Here is a 20,080-nt window from a genome sequence, read left to right as displayed (position 1 = left end):
ACTATTTAATAGCTATTGTACCTGGTTAAAATAATAACAAAGTTGCCTGTAAAATAAATATTAATCCTAAAATAGCTATAATATAATTATAATTTATATTGTAGCTATATTAGGATTTATTTTACAGGTAAGTATTTAGCTTTAAATAGGAATCATTTATTTAATAAGAGTTAATTTATTTCGTTAGATTTAAATTATATTTAACTTAGGGGGGTGTTAGTGTTAGGGTTAGACTTAGCTTTAGGGGTTAATGCATTTATTAGAATAGCGGTGAGCTCCGGTCGTCAGATTAGGGGTTAATAATTGAAGGTAGGTGTCGGCGATGTTAGGGAGGGCAGATTAGGGGTTAATACTATTTATGATAGGGTTAGTGAGGCGGGTTAGGGGTTAATAACTTTATTATAGTAGCGCTCAGGTCCGCTCGGCAGATTAGGGGTTAATAAGTGTAGGCAGGTGTCGGCGACGTTGAGGGGGGCAGATTAGGGGTTAATAAATATAATATAGGGGTCGGCGATGTTAGGGGCAGCAGATTAGGGGTACATAGGGATAACGTAGGTGGCGGCGATTTGCGGTCGGAAGATTAGGGGTTAATTATTTTAAGTAGCTGGCGGCGACGTTGTGGGGGGCAAGTTAGGGGTTAATAAATGTAATACAGGGGTCGGCGGGGTTAGGGGCAGCAGATTAGGGGTACATAAATATAACGTAGGTGGCGGTCGGCAGATTAGGGGTTAAAAATTTTAATCGAGTGGCGGCGGTGTGGGGGGACCTCGGTTTAGGGGTACATAGGTAGTTTATGGGTGTTAGTGTACTTTAGGGTACAGTAGTTAAGAGCTTTATAAACCGGCGTTAGCCAGAAAGCTCTTAACTCCTGCTATTTTCAGGCGGCTGGAGTTTTGTCGTTAGAGCTCTAACGCTCACTTCAGAAACGACTCTAAATACCAGCGTTAGAAAGATCCCATTGAAAAGATAGGCTACGCAAATGGCGTAGGGGGATCTGCGGTATGGAAAAGTCGCGGCTGAAAAGTGAGCGTTAGACCCTTTAATCACTGACTCCAAATACCAGCGGGCGGCCAAAACCAGCGTTAGGAGCCTCTAACGCTGGTTTTGACGGCTACCGCCGAACTCCAAATCTAGGCCAAAGACTGTCTTTGACCATTGGTACATCCTTCCTTCCTTCCTCTTGGCCTATTGTGTCAATGGATGCCAGTCTCTCTGGCTGGGGGTCGGTCTGGGTTTCTTGAAGAGTGCAAGGAGTTTGGTTTTCTCTAGAGGCAAGGTTACCAATTAACATTCTGGCACTTCCAGCGATCTTCGGGCTCTCAGCCCTGGCCCCTATTGAGGGAGGAAAAGTTTATCAGTTTGCAGTCAGACAACACCTTAGCACTGGCCTACATAAATCATGGAGGGGGATATCCACAGTGCACTGGCCATGCAGGAAGTGTCAAACTCTGTATTAGGCAGAAAGGACTTGTTGATCCCTATTGGCAATTCACATGCTAGGTGTGAACAACTGGGAGGTGGATAATTCAGCAGTCAATCGGTCTATCCAAGAGAGTGGTCTCTCCATTAGGACATCTTCAATCTCTTAGAGATCAAAATGGGCTTACAGGACAAAGATCTGATGACCTCTCATTTAAATCACATGCATCCAAGCTAATGTGTGAGATCAAAAGATCCAAAGGCTCTCCTAATAGACACATTGGTGTGTCCACGGGCCTTTCATCTAGCATACCTGTTTCGAAGAATCATAATTGAACCATACAGAAGTCAGTCAGTAATATTAATTGCTCCAGCCTGACTCTGTAGGACTTGGTATGTGGATATAGTGCAGATGTTTCTTGCTCTCCATGACTTCTTCCTCTGAGACAAGACCTGTTGTCTCAAGGTCTTCTTTTTCCTCAGGATCTCTAATCTCTCTAATCTAATCTTTAATGGCGTGGATCTTGAATGCCTAGTTTTGAGACATAGATTTGGTTATTAAATCTTTGATGCAGGCCAGAGAGTTTTCTTGATATTCCTTTAGGATTCCTAGACTCATTCAGTTTTTCTAAGGATGGCCATGTCAAGGGGTTGACTGCTAATTTCTCAAAGGTCAAATTTCTGCTTTGTCTTTCCTTTTTATAGGAAGTTAGATAAATTTCAGGAGGTTCAGACTTTTGTCCAGGTGTTAGAATTAGGCCGATTGTAAATCCTATTTCTCCACCCAGGAATCTGAATCTACTTTTCTCGGCATTCAAGGTTGTTTCTTTGAACCAATGCATTCTATTTATATCTACTTTTACCATGGAAAGTAATCTTACTATTAGCAATCTCTTCAAGGCAAGGAAGGTTTCTGAGCTGTTAACCTTCTCTTGTAATTCTCCATTTCTAATGATTCACAAGGAAAAGGTTTTCCCCCTTAAGATAGCTCCTAAGGGAAATGCCAATCAAGAAATGGTTGTTTCTTCATTGTGTTAAGATCCTGCTAACTCTAAGTAGCCACTCTTTCATAATCTTGAGGTAGTCAACACTCTACTCTGGTACTCGTAAGGGGCAGAAAGCTACTTAGGTAGCGAGGGCCTCTTGGCTCAAAAAGGGATTTACAAGGCTTACTTGAAGTCCGGAAAGTCGCCTCCTAAGCGTATTACAGATCTTTCTCAAGAGCAGTTGCAGCATTGTGGATTTTTTAAACTTATGCATCTTTGGAGCAGATTTGCACAGCTGCAACTTGTCTTCTCTGCATACTTTTTTAAAGATTTTATTGCTTTGGTTTTGCTTTTTAACAAGCAGCTTTTGGCAGGAAACTCCTTAAGGCCATAGTTTCCATAACATAGACCGTCGTCTTGGGAATTAATCCCATATGTTATGGAGGAGTGTGGACCATCATTTTACGAAAGAAAACAAAATTTATGCTAACCTTATAAATTATTTTCTTTTAGAATGATTGTGGTCCACAGGCTCCGCCCATTTCAATGTTTGGGTGATAGTTCAATGACACCTACAGACCTTGCTTTGCCTTTCCTACCTATATGTTTCCTATTCTTTACTCGGCTATACGTTAAACTAAGAAAAAGACGGTAGGTGGGAGGAATTTTAAGCCCTGATATGGGTTCTTGACCTCCTAGTGGCGGAAAATATATCCCATATGTCATGGAGGACTGTGGACCATAATCATTCCGAAAGAAAATAATTTATCAGGTAAGCATACATTTTGTTTTTATATGAGGACTATAAGCTTTCTATACAAAGGACACAAAGAGAGCAAAATAAATTTGGTAATCAAAATAAATTTGATTTTTTTTTTTTTTTTTAATACATAAACTGTACATTCAATCATGAAAGAAAAAATGTGGAGTTTGAATGAAAATTGTCTGACACCTACTATCGATATAGATTTTCCATCTAAAGGGGAGGAGAGTCCACGGCTTCATTCATTACTGTTGGTAATTAAGAACCTGGCCACCAGGAGGAGGCAAGGACACCCCAGCCAAAGTCTTAAATACCTCCCGCACTTCCCTCATCCCCCAGTCATTCTTTGCCTTTCGTAACTGGAGGATGGCAGAGAAGTGCCAGAGTTTTGGAGTAGTCTCTTATGGAGGGTAGTACTCTTTGCATTGGGACTGGAGTTTTAAGTAGTCCTGTCAGCTTCTCAGTGAGAGCCTGGGCGAAAGTTAGAGTCCAGAGATGCAGGAAGAGTCTTTCTGCGAAACCATCCCAACTCATATTAACAGCTCGACAAGCAATCAGCGTTGATGAGTTTCGCTGCCTGCTTTCTACACTCAAGTCCATGTCAGGAGCGAGGCTATGAACCTGTCACACTTGAAGGGCCATGTACCTGTTCCACGGCATAATTTCTGGTAAGATTGTTTAATTTTTTATTATTAATGATAACATAGAAGACAGGGTCACAGTGTGGCGCCTTTTTATCTTTACAGAATCAAGGGTTAATATTTTTGGTAAGGGGATTATTGAACAGGGGGGTTTATAAATGATATTGTTTATTGTGTCATTGCTGCGTTATGTGCGAGATGAGGCTCTGGCAATGTGTGGAACTTTCAGGATACTAGTGGGTTCATTGCTCGGCCCTTTTTGGCGCGTTTTTCCCTAGTGCTGGGGCGGTCCTGCCAGGCACTTCATGTGATCAGGTGTGCCTATCTCTCTTTCTCTGTTGATCTGTGGCGCATGTGACTTAACGGTTTCTGTAGTCTGGGTCCTAGGAGGTGAGTGCCCCGGCCATTGGAGGTATAAAGGTGCCTTTTTGTAATTTAAGTTAGTCTGAACAAAAGCGCAAGCTATGGAGGACTCTGACGCGTTAGAGGACTCTGACGCGTTAGAGGGCTCTCCCTCTTTAACAAAGTCTCATTCCTGTGTTTATTGTGAGGGTTCTTTGTCCTGTGAGGTGCTTCCCTACATTCATCTCTGATTGCACATGCAGCGCCCCGGGGTCCAACTATTACTCCTTCGGGAGAGATTTGTTGACCGTCAGACTTTGCGGACCAACTGGAATCGGCGTTTTTGAATGTGATCCATGCCTTACCACGTTCTGCTAAGCGCAAGCGTAGGGTGTATCATGGAGGCCCGACCCAGGGTTTGTCTACGCCGATGGATGACCCAGAGGCTCTATACGATGAGCCCCCTCCGACTCTTCAGAGGAGGCTCCTTCTGGGTCGGAGTCAGTGTCATCTAAACCTCCGACTGCGGAGGAGCCTGGTTATAATTTAGGATGGAGAATTTGTGCTTTCTGCTGCCGCAGGTGCTTGCTACTCTGGAGGTTCTAGAACCTAAGATCCTGGAGGAACCTGCGATTCCTAAGCTTGACAAGGTATACGAGGACACGGTGGGTAGTACCTCAGACTTTCCCAGTTCCCGTTAAGATGGCAAATATTATTAAGAATGAATGGGAACGATTAGGTTCTTTCTTTCTTTCTTCTCTCCCCCCCCCCCCAGCGGTGGTCGCTGGAGCTGTGACATATTGGTGTGAAATGGTTGAGGGGGAGCCCTCCATCGACGAGATACAGGAAAAGATTAAGGCGTGAAGGCCGCCAATTTTTTCATCTGTGATGATGGATTCGATCATATCCACGGTAACGGGAGGCAAGGGAGCTTTCCTACCGTAGGATAAGAAGGCTAAGCCTAAGGGATCTACTTTTCGTCCCTTTCGTGCGGTCAAGGCCCAGCACCAGCAACCCACAGCGAAAGCGGACCAGTCCAAGGGATCTTGGAAGCCGAGAAGCCCGCTGAGACGAAATCGGCATGAAGGGGCGGCCTCCGACCGGTCTCCGGATCACGTAGGGGGCAGATTATCTCTATTCTCAGACGCATGGTTGCAGGACATTCAGAACCCTTGGGTTCTAGAAGTTGTCTCCCAGGGTTACAGGATAGGGTTCAGATCCCATCCGCCCGAGGGCAGATTCCTCCTGTCAACCCTGTCTTCAAGACCAGAGAAGAGAGATCCTTTTCTGGAGTGTGTGAGAGATCTCGCCTCTCTGTGTTATTGTACCAGTGCCCCTAGCAGAAAGGGGTCTAGGGTACTATTCCAACCTTTTTGTGGTTCCAAAGAAGTAGGGCACGTTCCGCCCCGATTCTGGACCTATAGTGTTTAAACAACTTTCTGAGTGTTCCATCGTTCAAAATGGAAACGATCAGATCTATTCTGCCCCTAGTTCAAGAGGGACAGTTCATAACAACTGTAGACTTGAAGGACGCTTACCTGCATGTGCCAATTCACAGAGACCACTTCAGGTTCCTAAGATTTGCGTTTCTGGACCAACACTTCCAGTTTGTGGCCCTTCCTTTTGGTCTGGCGACGGCCCCGAGAGACTTCACAACGGTTCTGGGGGCGCTGCTTGCAGTGGCCAGATCCAGGGGCATTGCAGTGGCACCTTAGCTGGATGACATCTTAGTTCAGGTGCCGTCGATCAGCCTCGCAGAGGATCATTTGAGGGCTCTTCTTCTTTTGCTCAAATCTCACGGTTGAAAGATCAACTCAGGAAAGAGTTCCCTGGTTCCCAGCAACAGGGTGGAGTTCCTGGGCACGATAATAGACTCTATGTCTATGAAGATATTTCTCACAGTTCAGCGACGCAGGAAGCTTGCATACACCTGTCTGGCCCTTCAGTTCTCCACTAGCCCGTCGGTGGCTAAATGTATGGAGGTGATAGGGCTCATGGTTTCAAGCATAGATGTCATGCCATTCAACAGGTTCCATCTCAGACCCCTTCAATTGTGCATGTTGAGACAGTGGAACGGCGATCATTCAGATCTATCACAGCTGATATCCATGGATGCTCGGACTCGGAACTCCCTCTCTTGGTGGATTCGTCCAGAGCAACTGTCCATTGGGACATTCTTCTTGAGACCGTCCTGGGAGATTGTGACCATGGACACCAGTCTGACAGGATGAAGAGCTGTTTGGGGTGCCAGGATGGCACAAGGAAAGTGGTCCAGGGAGGAGTCTCTCCTTCCGATCAACATCCTGGAACTACGAGCAATTTACAATGCTCTGAAGGCATGGTCTTCTCTGGGGTCGGTCAGTTTCGTCAGATTCCAGACCGACAACATTACCTCGGTGGCTTACATCAACCACCAGGGGGGTACGAGGAGGCTCCTCGTAATGAGAGAGGTGTCTTGGATTCTGGAGTTGGCAGAGTCCCACGACTGCTCGCTCTCGGCGATTCACATTCCAGGTGTGGACAACTGGGAAGCAAACTTTCTCAGCAGACAAGCCTTCCATCTGGGGGAATAATCTCTCCACCCTGAGGTGTTTGCGGAGATTTGTCTCAGATGGGGATTGCCGGAGATAGATCTCATGGTGTCCAGACTCAATTGTAAGCTACATCGATACGGGTCGAGGTCCAGGGATCCCCAGGCAGAGCTACATGTTTCCACCGTTACCACTTCTACCTCGTGTAGTGGCAGGCATCAAACGGAAGCGGGCCTCAGCCATTCTGATTGCTCCTTCGTGGCAGCGGAGGATGTGGTTTGCGGATCTGGTGGGGATGTCATCCTCTCCGCCTTGGAGGTTACCCTATCGCAGGGATCTGCTGTCACAGGGCCCCTTTCAACATTGAAATGTAGATTCTCTGAGGCTGACTGCGTTGGAGATTGAACGCCTAGTCTTAGCCAAGAGAGGCTTTTCTGAAAGTGTGATTGATACTCTAATTCAGGAAAGGAAGCCAGTCACTCGTCGCATCTACCATAAGGTGTGGAGGACTTACTTGTCCTGGTGTGAGAAGCATGGATATCCTTGGCATAAGGTGAAGGTATCCAGGATTCTGTCCTTTCTCCTAGATGGTTTGGAGAAGGGTCTTGCCGCTAGTTCCTTAAGGGGACAGATTTCTGCATTATCAGTCTTGTTGCTTAGGAGACTCGCTGAGCTCACTGACATCTAATCTTTTGTTCAGGCTCTGTCTAGAATCAGGCCTGTCTTTAGACAGTCGGCTCCGCCTTGGAGCTTAAACTTAGTCCTTAAGGTTTTGCAGAGGGTTTTGTTTGTGTTTTGTTCTGTTGGCTATTACATCGGCACACAGAGTATCTGAACTAGCTGCCTTCCAAAGTGATCCTCCTTATCTGGTGTTTCATGCGGATAAGGCTGTACTTCACACTGGGTTGGAGTTTTTCCCCAAGGTGGTGTCTAACCGTTATATCAATCAGAAAATAGTTGTTCCTTCTTTGTGTCCTAATCCTTCTTCTTCAAAGGAGAGGTTACTTCATAACCTGGATGTGGTTCGTGCCTTGAAGTTTTATCTTCAGGCTACAAAGGATTTCAGGCAGTCTACATCTCTCTTTGTGGTGTATTCTGGGAAGCGCAAGGGGCAAAGGGCCTCTGCTACTTCTTTGTCTTTTTGGTTGAGGAGCTTGATTCGCCTAGCTTATGAGACAGCGGGACATAAGCATCCTCAGAGGATCACGGCTCATTCAACTAGAGTTGTGGCTTTGTCCTGGGCCTTCAAGAATGAGGCCTCTATGGAGCAGATTTGTAAGGCAGCAACCTGGTCTTCCTTACATACTTTTACAAAGTTTTACAAATTTGACGTTTTTGCTTCTGCGGAAGCTGTTTTTGGGAGAAAGGTTTTGCAGGCTGTGGTGCCTTCTTATTAGTGTCCTCTAGAGCAGTGTTTTTCAACCAGTATGCCGTGAGAGATCCTCAGGTGTGCCGCGGCAGACTGACAACAGTGAGGGGGTGTCTCTCTTTCAAATTTTGAAATATTGGGAGATATGCGACAGGCTCATCAGGCATCATTTACAACCATGACATTAACATTCATTCACAGACAATCATTATGATTGTTTGTGAATGAATGTCAATATGTTAATAAGTTTGTAGGAGGCATGGCATGACAGCACAGCACAGTGTGTGTGTGTATATATATATATATATCCTGTATTAGGCTACAATGTGTGATTTTCTAAAATTTTGGGATGGTGGTGTGCCGCAGGATTTTTTAATGTAAAAAAGTGTGCAACAGCAAAAAAAAGGTTGCAAATCACTGCTCTAGAGCTTGAGTATATGTTCCCAACAGTAATGAATGAAGCCATGGACTCTCCTCCCCTTTAGATGGAAAACATAAATTATGCTTACCTAATAATTTAATTTCCATCGAGGGGAGGAGAGTCCACGGCTCCTGCCCATATCTCGGATAGGCGGACCTAAATGTAATCATCTTCTGGCACCATTTATACCCTGATATTTCTCCTACTGTTCCTGGTTCCCTCGAAAGAATGACTGGGGGATGAGGGAAGTGGGGGAGGTATTTAAGCCTTTGGCTGGGGTGCCTTGCCTCCTCTTGGTGGCCAGATTCTTAATTCCCAACAGTAATGAATGAAGCCGTGGACTCTCCTCCCCTCGATGGAATGAAATTATCAGGTAAGCATAATTTATGTTTTTTTCATGGATTAAGTTCACTTGAAACTATACTCTGTTTAAATTTTTTAGGCAAATGAACAAATTGAGAAGGCAGGAGGAAAAAGTACTGCCAGTATTGTTATTACGCTGACAGACGGCAAGTTGGAGGGTCAGATACCTGTGTTGACAGTTAAAGAGGTGAGTGCTCTACTTAAGGTCACAATGTTTTAAGACAAGCTGCTAATACAAGGTCATTGTATTCAAAGCAGCTGCTGCAGGAACACCCTTTCAGATGGGCTTGACTCTCTCTGGACCCCCCACTGGGAGGTTGATTTCTGCCATTGCCTCTTGTTTACATAGCTTTTATATAGCCACTACAGAAATTTTGTAACCCTTAAAGGTATACAATAGGTCGTACTGTAAATTTTTTTGTAAAGAAACGTTTTACTGTTAAACTTTTCTCCCCCTTAAAGGTATACATTACAATGTCCCTTTAAATTCTGTTGAATTTGGCCTTTTAAAAGGGCTCAAATTTTTCACTAGCCATTGGTGAGTGGAAATTTAATTGTGGCGAATGAAAGTTAGTTAGTGAATGTTGAGTCTGAAGTCTGGTGGCATCTTGTAAGTAGCAAAGTTAGCACATTGTATTTGCAGAATGTACATTCCTATTGAAGCACTAATAAACACATTTTGGGATGTGTGCTAAAACTATTATCTAAAAGGATATTATATAGCCATGAAAGTGCAAGTATATGTTATTCCTCTAGGGCTGTAGGGACTCCATTAGTGATTAGACTGCTACTTCTGAAAGGGTAATTGGGGCAGAGAAAGAGATAGAGATTGCAGAGGAAAAGTGGAGAAAAAAGTAGAGTTAAAGTGAAGGTAAAGTTATTGTTTATTCAATCCAATATACAATTTCTCCCTATCACCTTATAATAGTCGCTAAGTCATTTTTTTTATTTTTCAAATATTTTTATTAAAAAACTAATTTCCAATTCCCTACCGTTAATCTCCCGGCTCCTCCCAAGCCCTACTTCCTCCTTAGGCATTTAGTTCATCTTCAGCGGTCCCACCCGCTCTCAAATGCGCGTGCACAACCCCGAATTCAATTGCGCATGCGTTACTCGCCGATGGTAATCAATGGCCATCCCATTACTTTAAAATGCGCATGCGCTAATTTGCCTTGTAACATAGTAGTGAATAAATAGGTATATTCATTCCCTACTATGCAATCAGAGACAGGAGCTGCATTTATTGCTTATTGCTAAAACGTTTCTTAAAAACATCGATCTATTAACTTTGTTTGCCCAATTGAACTATACCGAGTTGATAGATCGATGTTTTTAAGAAACGTTTCAACGATATCAATAAATGCAGCTCCTGTCTTTGATCATACAGACAGGTAACAAGGCTGTGCAGGTAACAAGGCACATTATTACAACTTGAGCAAGTTATAAAAGGCATCTGTAAAAAGAGATGACGTAGTCTTTAGGGATTCCCACCTGGTAGTAGGAAGCACACATGCGCGAAACAGGAGCACGCAGGGTTGAGAAACCTAAATAAAAATAATTTGCATATGCGGCGACGAGTAAAGGGGTGGATGACGTCGGTTGACGGCCGCCTAACCGCCGAAAAATCAGTTGGTTAAGAAAAAAACGTGATTGAAAGTAGTATTGGTAGTAGGAAGCACACATGCGCGAAACAGGAGCACGCAGGGTTGAGAAAACCTAAATAAAAATACCTAAAAAACCTAAATAAAAATAATTTGCATATGCGGCGACGAGTAAAGGGGTGGATGACGTCGGTTGACGGCCGCCTAACCGCCAAAAAATCAGTTGGTTAAGAAAAACACGTGATTGAAAGTAAAAAATAAAAAATTTTTACAGGTTGAATTTGGGAACGAAAAAAAATCAAATTTTAAAGGTAATAATATTGAAATATAGAGATTTATATCAAATATGATGGATGAAAGTCATATTATTTTTAAAAAATTAATGATATTATAGATAGAGATGAGGTTAACTTTACCTTCACTTTAAGAGAGTATGGAGAAAAAAGAGCAAAGAGACATGAGTGTGAAGAGAAGATATGGCCTAAGAGAGAAGGGAGAGGGTAAAAAGAGAGATAGGAGATAAGAGGGAGTCAAGAAGGGGAGGATAATTATTAAAACATTTTTTATCTTCGTGTCTGCTATGACCTTCCATGACTGATAGCACTGTCTGCACTCTCTATGTTCAACAACTCCCTTTTTCTATCCAGCTGTTGTCTTCTCCAGAACCTCTAGTTGATTTTTCTAACTGGTATAAACATATTTTTTGTTAATTTATTACTGTATGTAAAATTATTTAATTTGTTATGGTATAAAATAAAAACTATTACAAACTGTTTAACAATGGCTAAACATATGCAAAGAGGGGGTGTGGTGTGGATGAGATTTTGTCCTGGCTAGTAGCTTAGGACTTGAAATTTTGAGCCCTGCCTTTAATAAATATAACTGTTGTTTAATAAAATAATACTATTTTTTTTTTTTTTTTTAACAAGGCTGATAAAGCACGGCTTTTGGGCGCAAGAGTCTACTGTGTCGGAGTTTTCAATTTTGTTTATGATCAGGTGAGTACTTATGACAAACAATGATGATTTCTCCAACATAGGTGTGTCCGGTCCACGGCGTCATCCTTACTTGTGGGATATTCTCTTCCCCAACAGGAAATGGCAAAGAGCCCAGCAAAGCTGGTCACATGATCCCTCCTAGGCTCCGCCTACCCCAGTCATTCTCTTTGCCGTTGTACAGGCAACATCTCCACGGAGATGGCTTAGAGTTTTTTAGTGTTTAACTGTAGTTTTTATTATTCAATCAAGAGTTTGTTATTTTGAAATAGTGCTGGTATGTACTATTTACTCAGAAACAGAAAAGAGATGAAGATTTCTGTTTGTATGAGGAAAATGATTTTAGCAACCGTCACTAAAATCCATGGCTGTTCCACACAGGACTGTTGAGAGCAATTAACTTCAGTTGGGGGAACAGTGAGCAGTCTCTTGCTGCTTGAGGTATGACACATTCTAACAAGACGATGTAATGCTGGAAGCTGTCATTTTCCCTATGGGATCCGGTAAGCCATGTTTATTACGATCGTAAATAAGGGCTTCACAAGGGCTTATTAAGACTGTAGACTTTTTCTGGGCTAAATCGATTCATTATTAACACATATTTAGCCTTGAGGAATCATTTTATTTGGGTATTTTGATATAATAATATCGGCAGGCACTGTTTTAGACACCTTATTCTTTAGGGGCTTTCCCAAAGCATAGGCAGAGCCTCATTTTCGCGCCGGTGTTGCGCACTTGTTTTTGAGAGGCATGGCATGCAGTCGCATGTGAGAGGAGCTCTGATACTTAGAAAAGACTTTCTGAAGGCGTCATTTGGTATCGTATTCCCCTTTGGGCTTGGTTGGGTCTCAGCAAAGCAGATACCAGGGACTGTAAAGGGGTTAAAGTTCAAAACGGCTCCGGTTCCGTTATTTTAAGGGTTAAAGCTTCCAAATTTGGTGTGCAATACTTTTAAGGCTTTAAGACACTGTGGTGAAAATTTGGTGAATTTTGAACAATTCCTTCATGTTTTTTCGCAATTGCAGTAATAAAGTGTGTTCAGTTTAAAATTTAAAGTGACAGTAACGGTTTTATTTTAAAACGTTTTTTGTACTTTGTTATCAAGTTTATGCCTGTTTAACATGTCTGAACTACCAGATAGACTGTGTTCTGAATGTGGGGAAGCCAGAATTCCTATTCATTTAAATAAATGTGATTTATGTGACAATGACAGTGATGCCCAAGATGATTCCTCAAGTGAGGGGAGTAAGCATGGTACTGCATCATTCCCTCCTTCGTCTACACGAGTCTTGCCCACTCAGGAGGCCCCTAGTACATCTAGCGCGCCAATACTCCTTACTATGCAACAATTAACGGCTGTAATGGATAATTCTGTCAAAAACATTTTAGCCAAAATGAACACTTATCAGCGTAAGCGCGACTGCTCTGTTTTAGATACTGAAGAGCATGACGACGCTGATAATAATGTTTCTGAAGGGCCCCTAACCCAGTCTGATGGGGCCAGGGAGGTTTTGTCTGAGGGAGAAATTACTGATTCAGGGAACATTTCTCAACATGCTGAACCTGATGTGATTACATTTAAATTTAAGTTGGAACATCTCCGCATTCTGCTTAAGGAGGTATTATCCACTCTGGATGATTGTGACAAGTTGGTCATCCCAGAGAAACTATGTAAAATGGACAAGTTCCTAGAGGTGCCGGGGCTCCCAGAAGCTTTTCCTATACCCAAGCGGGTGGCGGACATTGTTAATAAAGAATGGGAAAGGCCCGGTATTCCTTTCGTCCCTCCCCCCATATTTAAAAAATTGTTTCCTATGGTCGACCCCAGAAAGGACTTATGGCAGACAGTCCCCAAGGTCGAGGGAGCGGTTTCCACTTTAAACAAACGCACCACTATACCCATAGAGGATAGTTGTGCTTTCAAAGATCCTATGGATAAAAAATTAGAAGGTTTGCTTAAAAAGATGTTTGTTCAGCAGGGTTACCTTCTACAACCAATTTCATGCGTTGTCCCTGTCGCTACAGCCGCATGTTTCTGGTTCGATGAGCTGATAAAGGCGGTCGATAGTGATTCTCCTCCTTATGAGGAGATTATGGACAGAATCAATGCTCTCAAATTGGCTAATTCTTTTACCCTAGACGCCACTTTGCAATTGGCTAGGTTAGCGGCTAAGAATTCTGGGTTTGCTATTGTGGCGCGCAGAGCGCTTTGGTTGAAATCTTGGTCGGCTGATGCGTCTTCCAAGAACAAGCTACTTAACATTCCTTTCAAGGGGAAAACGCTGTTTGGCCCTGACTTGAAAGAGATTATCTCTGATATCACTGGGGGTAAGGGCCACGCCCTTCCTCAGGATCGGCCTTTCAAGGCAAAAAATAAACCTAATTTTCGTCCCTTTCGTAGAAACGGACCAGCCCAAAGTGCTACGTCCTCTAAGCAAGAGGGTAATACTTCTCAAGCCAAGCCAGCTTGGAGACCAATGCAAGGCTGGAACAAGGGAAAGCAGGCCAAGAAACCTGCCACTGCTACCAAGACAGCATGAAATGTTGGCCCCCGATCCGGGACCGGATCTGGTGGGGGGCAGACTCTCTCTCTTCGCTCAGGCTTGGGCAAGAGATGTTCTGGATCCTTGGGCGCTAGAAATAGTCTCCCAAGGTTATCTTCTGGAATTCAAGGGGCTTCCCCCAAGGGGGAGGTTCCACAGGTCTCAGTTGTCTTCAGACCACATAAAAAGACAGGCATTCTTACATTGTGTAGAAGACCTGTTAAAAATGGGAGTGATTCATCCTGTTCCATTAAGAGAACAAGGGATGGGGTTCTACTCCAATCTGTTCATAGTTCCCAAAAAAGAGGGAACGTTCAGACCAATCTTAGATCTCAAGATCTTAAACAAGTTTCTCAAGGTTCCATCGTTCAAGATGGAAACCATTCGAACTATTCTTCCTTCCATCCAGGAAGGCCAATTCATGACCACGGTGGATTTAAAGGATGCGTATCTACATATTCCTATCCACAAGGAACATCATCGGTTCCTAAGGTTCGCATTCCTGGACAAGCATTACCAGTTCGTGGCGCTTCCTTTCGGATTAGCCACTGCTCCAAGGATTTTCACAAAGGTACTAGGGTCCCTTCTAGCTGTGCTAAGACCAAGGGGCATTGCTGTAGTACCTTATTTGGACGACATTCTGATTCAAGCGTCGTCCCTTCCTCAAGCAAAGGCTCACACGGACATAGTCCTGGCCTTTCTCAGATCTCACGGATGGAAAGTGAACGTGGAAAAGAGTTCTCTATCTCCGTCAACAAGGGTTCCCTTCTTGGGAACAATAATAGACTCCTTAGAAATGAGGATATTTCTGACAGAGGCCAGAAAAACAAAGCTTCTAGACTCTTGTCGGATACTTCATTCCGTTCCTCTTCCTTCCATAGCTCAGTGCATGGAAGTGATCGGGTTGATGGTAGCGGCAATGGACATAGTTCCTTTTGCGCGCATTCATCTAAGACCATTACAACTGTGCATGCTCAGTCAGTGGAATGGGGATTATACAGACTTGTCTCCGAAGATACAAGTAAATCAGAGGACCAGAGACTCACTCCGTTGGTGGCTGTCCCTGGACAACCTGTCACAAGGGATGACATTCCGCAGACCAGAGTGGGTCATTGTCACGACCGACGCCAGTCTGATGGGCTGGGGCGCGGTCTGGGGATCCCTGAAAGCTCAGGGTCTTTGGTCTCGGGAAGAATCTCTTCTACCGATAAATATTCTGGAACTGAGAGCGATATTCAATGCTCTCAAGGCTTGGCCTCAGCTAGCGAGGGCCAAGTTCATACGGTTTCAATCAGACAACATGACAACTGTTGCGTACATCAACCATCAGGGGGGAACAAGGAGTTCCCTAGCGATGGAAGAAGTGACCAAAATCATTCTATGGGCGGAGTCTCACTCCTGCCACCTGTCCGCTATCCACATCCCAGGAGTGGAAAATTGGGAAGCGGATTTTCTGAGTCGTCAGACATTGCATCCGGGGGAGTGGGAACTCCATCCGGAAATCTTTGCCCAAGTCACTCAGCTGTGGGGCATTCCAGACATGGATCTGATGGCCTCTCGTCAGAACTTCAAAGTTCCTTGCTACGGGTCCAGATCCAGGGATCCCAAGGCGGCTCTAGTGGATGCACTAGTAGCACCTTGGACCTTCAAACTAGCTTATGTGTTCCCGCCGTTTCCTCTCATCCCCAGGCTGGTAGCCAGGATCAATCAGGAGAGGGCGTCGGTGATCTTGATAGCTCCTGCGTGGCCACGCAGGACTTGGTATGCAGATCTGGTGAATATGTCATCGGCTCCACCTTGGAAGCTACCTTTGAGACGAGACCTTCTTGTTCAGGGTCCGTTCGAACATCCGAACCTGGTTTCACTCCAGCTGACTGCTTGGAGATTGAACGCTTGATCTTATCGAAGCGAGGGTTCTCAGATTCTGTTATCGATACTCTTGTTCAGGCCAGAAAGCCTGTAACTAGAAAGATTTACCACAAAATTTGGAAAAAATATATCTGTTGGTGTGAATCTAAAGGATTCCCTTGGGACAAGGTTAAGATTCCTAAGATTCTATCCTTCCTTCAAGAAGGATTGGAAAAAGGATTATCTGCAAGTTCCCTGAAGGGACAGATTTCTGCCTTGTCTGTGTTACTTCACAAAAAGCTGGCAGCTGTGCCAGATGTTCAAGCCTTTGTTCAGGCTCTGGTTAGAATTAAGCCTGCTTACAAACCTTTGACTCCTCCTTGGAGTCTCAATTTAGTTCTTTCAGTTCTTCAGGGGGTTCCGTTTGAACCCTTACATTCCGTTGATATTAAGTTATTATCTTGGAAAGTTTTGTTTTTAGTTGCAATTTCTTCTGCTAGAAGAGTTTCAGAATTATCTGCTCTGCAGTGTTCTCCTCCTTATCTGGTGTTCCATGCAGATAAGGTGGTTTTATGTACTAAACCTGGTTTTCTTCCAAAAGTTGTTTCTAACAAAAACATTAACCAGGAGATTATCGTACCTTCTCTGTGTCCGAAACCAGTTTCAAAGAAGGAACGTTTGTTGCACAATTTGGATGTTGTTCGCGCTCTAAAATTCTATTTAGAAGCTACAAAGGATTTTAGACAAACATCTTCCTTGTTTGTTGTTTATTCCGGTAAAAGGAGAGGTCAAAAAGCAACTTCTACCTCTCTCTCTTTTTGGATTAAAAGCATCATCAGATTGGCTTACGAGACTGCCGGACGGCAGCCTCCCGAAAGAATCACAGCTCATTCCACTAGGGCTGTGGCTTCCACATGGGCCTTCAAGAACGAGGCTTCTGTTGATCAGATATGTAGGGCAGCGACTTGGTCTTCACTGCACACTTTTACCAAATTTTACAAGTTTGATACTTTTGCTTCTTCTGAGGCTATTTTTGGGAGAAAGGTTTTGCAAACCGTGGTGCCTTCCATTTAGGTGACCTGATTTGCTCCCTCCCTTCATCCGTGTCCTAAAGCTTTGGTATTGGTTCCCACAAGTAAGGATGACGCCGTGGACCGGACACACCTATGTTGGAGAAAACAGAATTTATGTTTACCTGATAAATTACTTTCTCCAACGGTGTGTCCGGTCCACGGCCCGCCCTGGTTTTTTTAATCAGGTCTGATAATTTATTTTCTTTAACTACAGTCACCACGGTACCATATGGTTTCTCCTATGCAAATATTCCTCCTTAACGTCGGTCGAATGACTGGGGTAGGCGGAGCCTAGGAGGGATCATGTGACCAGCTTTGCTGGGCTCTTTACCATTTCCTGTTGGGGAAGAGAATATCCCACAAGTAAGGATGACGCCGTGGACCGGACACACCGTTGGAGAAAGTAATTTATCAGGTAAACATAAATTCTGTTTCTATTCAAATCTGGATTCCCATGCAAAAAAAACCCAAAACAGCTCAGATGATACTGCTTATTTTTGTAATAGCTGCTTTCTATTTAGTAAAACTGCTTCATTTAGTAATTAAGCATATAGAAATCTATAAGAAATAGGCATATCACAGACTTTTCTAAGGGTTACAGGGATATTCACAGAGCATCACAAAAGCAAAATATACGTGACCAAAGTGAAAGTTAATTGAAAGCTAATTCATTAATTATTGAATTAATTGAATTATTGAATTTATTGAATCTCTCCATTCCCATAAGTTGTCAACAAAGGATACCAATAGAAGAAAGGCATTTTGAGTTAATATTTGACAAATATCAATGGAATGCAACAGTATCAGTTATTCACTTTCAAATAATTCTCACTCTTAATGGCTGATATTTGCTTTCTGCTAATGACCTTTGGCTGATTTTATTTCCGGCTAATTATCTTTGGCTGATAGATATGCAGTGTTTGACTACATGCTACATTAGTAAGAAGTTTACAGCTAGTATTGCAATATTACTTAGTATGTAACTTTTAACTGCTTTTACTTCACATTCTAAATGCTGTTCATCAGTATGACAATCATGAGCCTACCTTTAACCAACACAATTAATGCATTTGAAAACATTTTTTTACATGGGGTATCATTACTTTCATTTGATTATATTTTGAAAATAAGAATATGAACTTTAGATATTCAGTGTCCAGACAGAAGTATTCTGTATAGGGTTGTCAGCTGCCGTCCAATAAAAAAACTGGACAACCTGTAAATGACACTGGTAGTAGGTGTGGTTACAGAATAGCCCATTCCCAAAGCTCTTTCTTAGACTCCGCACTTGCCCCCACTGTATATTTTGTTTCATAATGTAACAGTAACTTTATCCTCCTTGGCTACCAGTAACATACAAATAAATAATTTGACCTCTTTAATTGTCAGAGCAGGGATCTGACCCCCCAGCAGCACACATAGAGCAGAAATGTTACACAAGTGGCTATATGCAATACAAAGTGATTTTTTTTTATGTTTTTGTTTTATTTTTTCTTCATAAATGGAAAGAGTCCACAGCTGCATTCATTACTTTTGGAAATTCAGAACCTGGCTACCAGGAGGAAGCAAAGACACCCCAGCCAAAGGCTTAAATACTCCTCCCACTTCCCTCATCCCCCCAGTCATTCTTTGCTTTTCGTCCCAGGAGGTTGGCAGAAGTTTCAATAGTCTCTTATGGAGGCTAGTACTCTTCGGCATGGGACTGAAGTTTTAAGTAGTCCTGTCAGCCTCTCAGTGAGAGCATGGGTGAATGTTAGAGTTCGGAGATGCAGGAAGAGTCTTTCTGTAAAACCATCCCGACTCATATAAACAGCTCCACAAGCAATCAGCGTTGACGAGTTTCGCTGCCTGCTTTTTCTCTCAAGTCCATGGCAGAAGCGACGCTACTATCTGTCACACTTGAAGGGCTGTGTTCCTGTTTTTACGACTTAGATTCCAGTAAGATCGTTTCATTTTACTTTCATTATGGATGTATTGTAATTACAACTGTTTATCCGAGAGGGGCTACAGCCTTTCGGGATAACTTTAACATAGGAATCAAGGGTTAATATCTCCTGAGGGGGGTTATTGAACAGGGGGGTTTATAATCATGTTTGTTATGTGATTCTGTCTGCTACTGTGTAGTGTTGCATCTGCTCATGGCTATTTTGGAACATAACGGCCTATGTCTAGTGACACGGCCTTTATGGTCAGGCACGCTTTTGCATGGACTGCACGGTTTACCTTGTGACTCCATTTCCGCATTCCTGACCATGTGGCGACAGAGAAATCCTAGTCCGCTGGTGTTTGGTTCTCTGGAGGTGGTGATTGCCCCAGACATTGGGGGTGTAAGGTGCCGTTTAGATTTTTCTTATTGGTCCATTTTTTTTATTCAGTGTCCCAGTTAAGGAGGATTCGGATTTTTTGGAGATGGATGTCTCTGATTCAGACTCTACTTCTTGCGAAGAATATGAATTGGCCCGGGTGATACATGCCCATCAGTTATGTTCTGAATGCTGTTTTAGAGTGCTCTGTTCCTCGGGATCGGGGAATCGGGTGCCCACTGAGCCATCCGCCTCTGGGGATTCTATTTCCCATGAGACGAGTTCCCTACCACCAACTCTTACTACGCATGCAGGTAACCCAAACAATAATTATCCTTCTAGGGAGTGTGGCCTGTTCCCACCGGAGGTTACAACAGGGTTCTGCATGGCCATATCTTTGGCGCATCTGCACCTCCCGGGAGTGTGCTTATGATATTGTCCGTATTCCATTAACCGGAGCTCGTCAGGCATGGGATCGCCTGGTCCAGTTCTGCCCTCCCGGCGGAGGTATGTTGCACCTTTATTATAGATTGGTGCGCCTTCGTGTTCTACTAAGGCACATTTTTGGTGTTGCTGGAGGATCCCACTCTTAATGGGTCTGGGGATTCTCAGTCTTAATCTTCGACTGGCTTGCATGCATAGACATAAGGGGATGAAGTAATCTCCTTATAGTCTTTTTGTTATTTGTGTATTCTTTTCCAGTTCTGAGCTTGGAAGTCTCGGACCCCTGTTGGGCTGGTCCTGCGGGTCTGTCCATTCTTCCTGGGCGATAACCTACGGTTTGCCTTATCTTTTATTTTCATCCAGTGAGGATGATTTTTATTTGGTCTAAAGCTCATGTTCTGGTGTGTTTCCTTCGGGAACTTTCTTCTCTGGAATTGA

At 43.5% G+C, this 20,080-nt stretch overlaps 1 protein-coding gene across 1 annotated transcript in view; it reads left to right on the top strand.

Moving 5' to 3' along the window:
• Nucleotides 1-20,080, top strand: part of ANTXR2 (ANTXR cell adhesion molecule 2) — a 584,995-nt gene that overhangs the window by 206,942 nt on the left and 357,973 nt on the right. Inside the window, exons 5-6 of the mRNA XM_053703194.1 lie at nucleotides 8,915-9,022; nucleotides 11,366-11,434. Of these exons, the coding sequence (XP_053559169.1) occupies nucleotides 8,915-9,022; nucleotides 11,366-11,434 (177 nt within the window). The remainder of the gene's footprint in view (nucleotides 1-8,914; nucleotides 9,023-11,365; nucleotides 11,435-20,080) is intronic.

This window comes from Bombina bombina, chromosome 2, assembly GCF_027579735.1.
Source record: "Bombina bombina isolate aBomBom1 chromosome 2, aBomBom1.pri, whole genome shotgun sequence".
In the NCBI taxonomy this organism is placed as follows: Eukaryota; Metazoa; Chordata; class Amphibia; order Anura; family Bombinatoridae; genus Bombina; species Bombina bombina.
The sequence above is the reverse complement of the archived record's forward strand: the minus strand, read 5'-3'. Positions and strand labels throughout refer to the sequence as shown.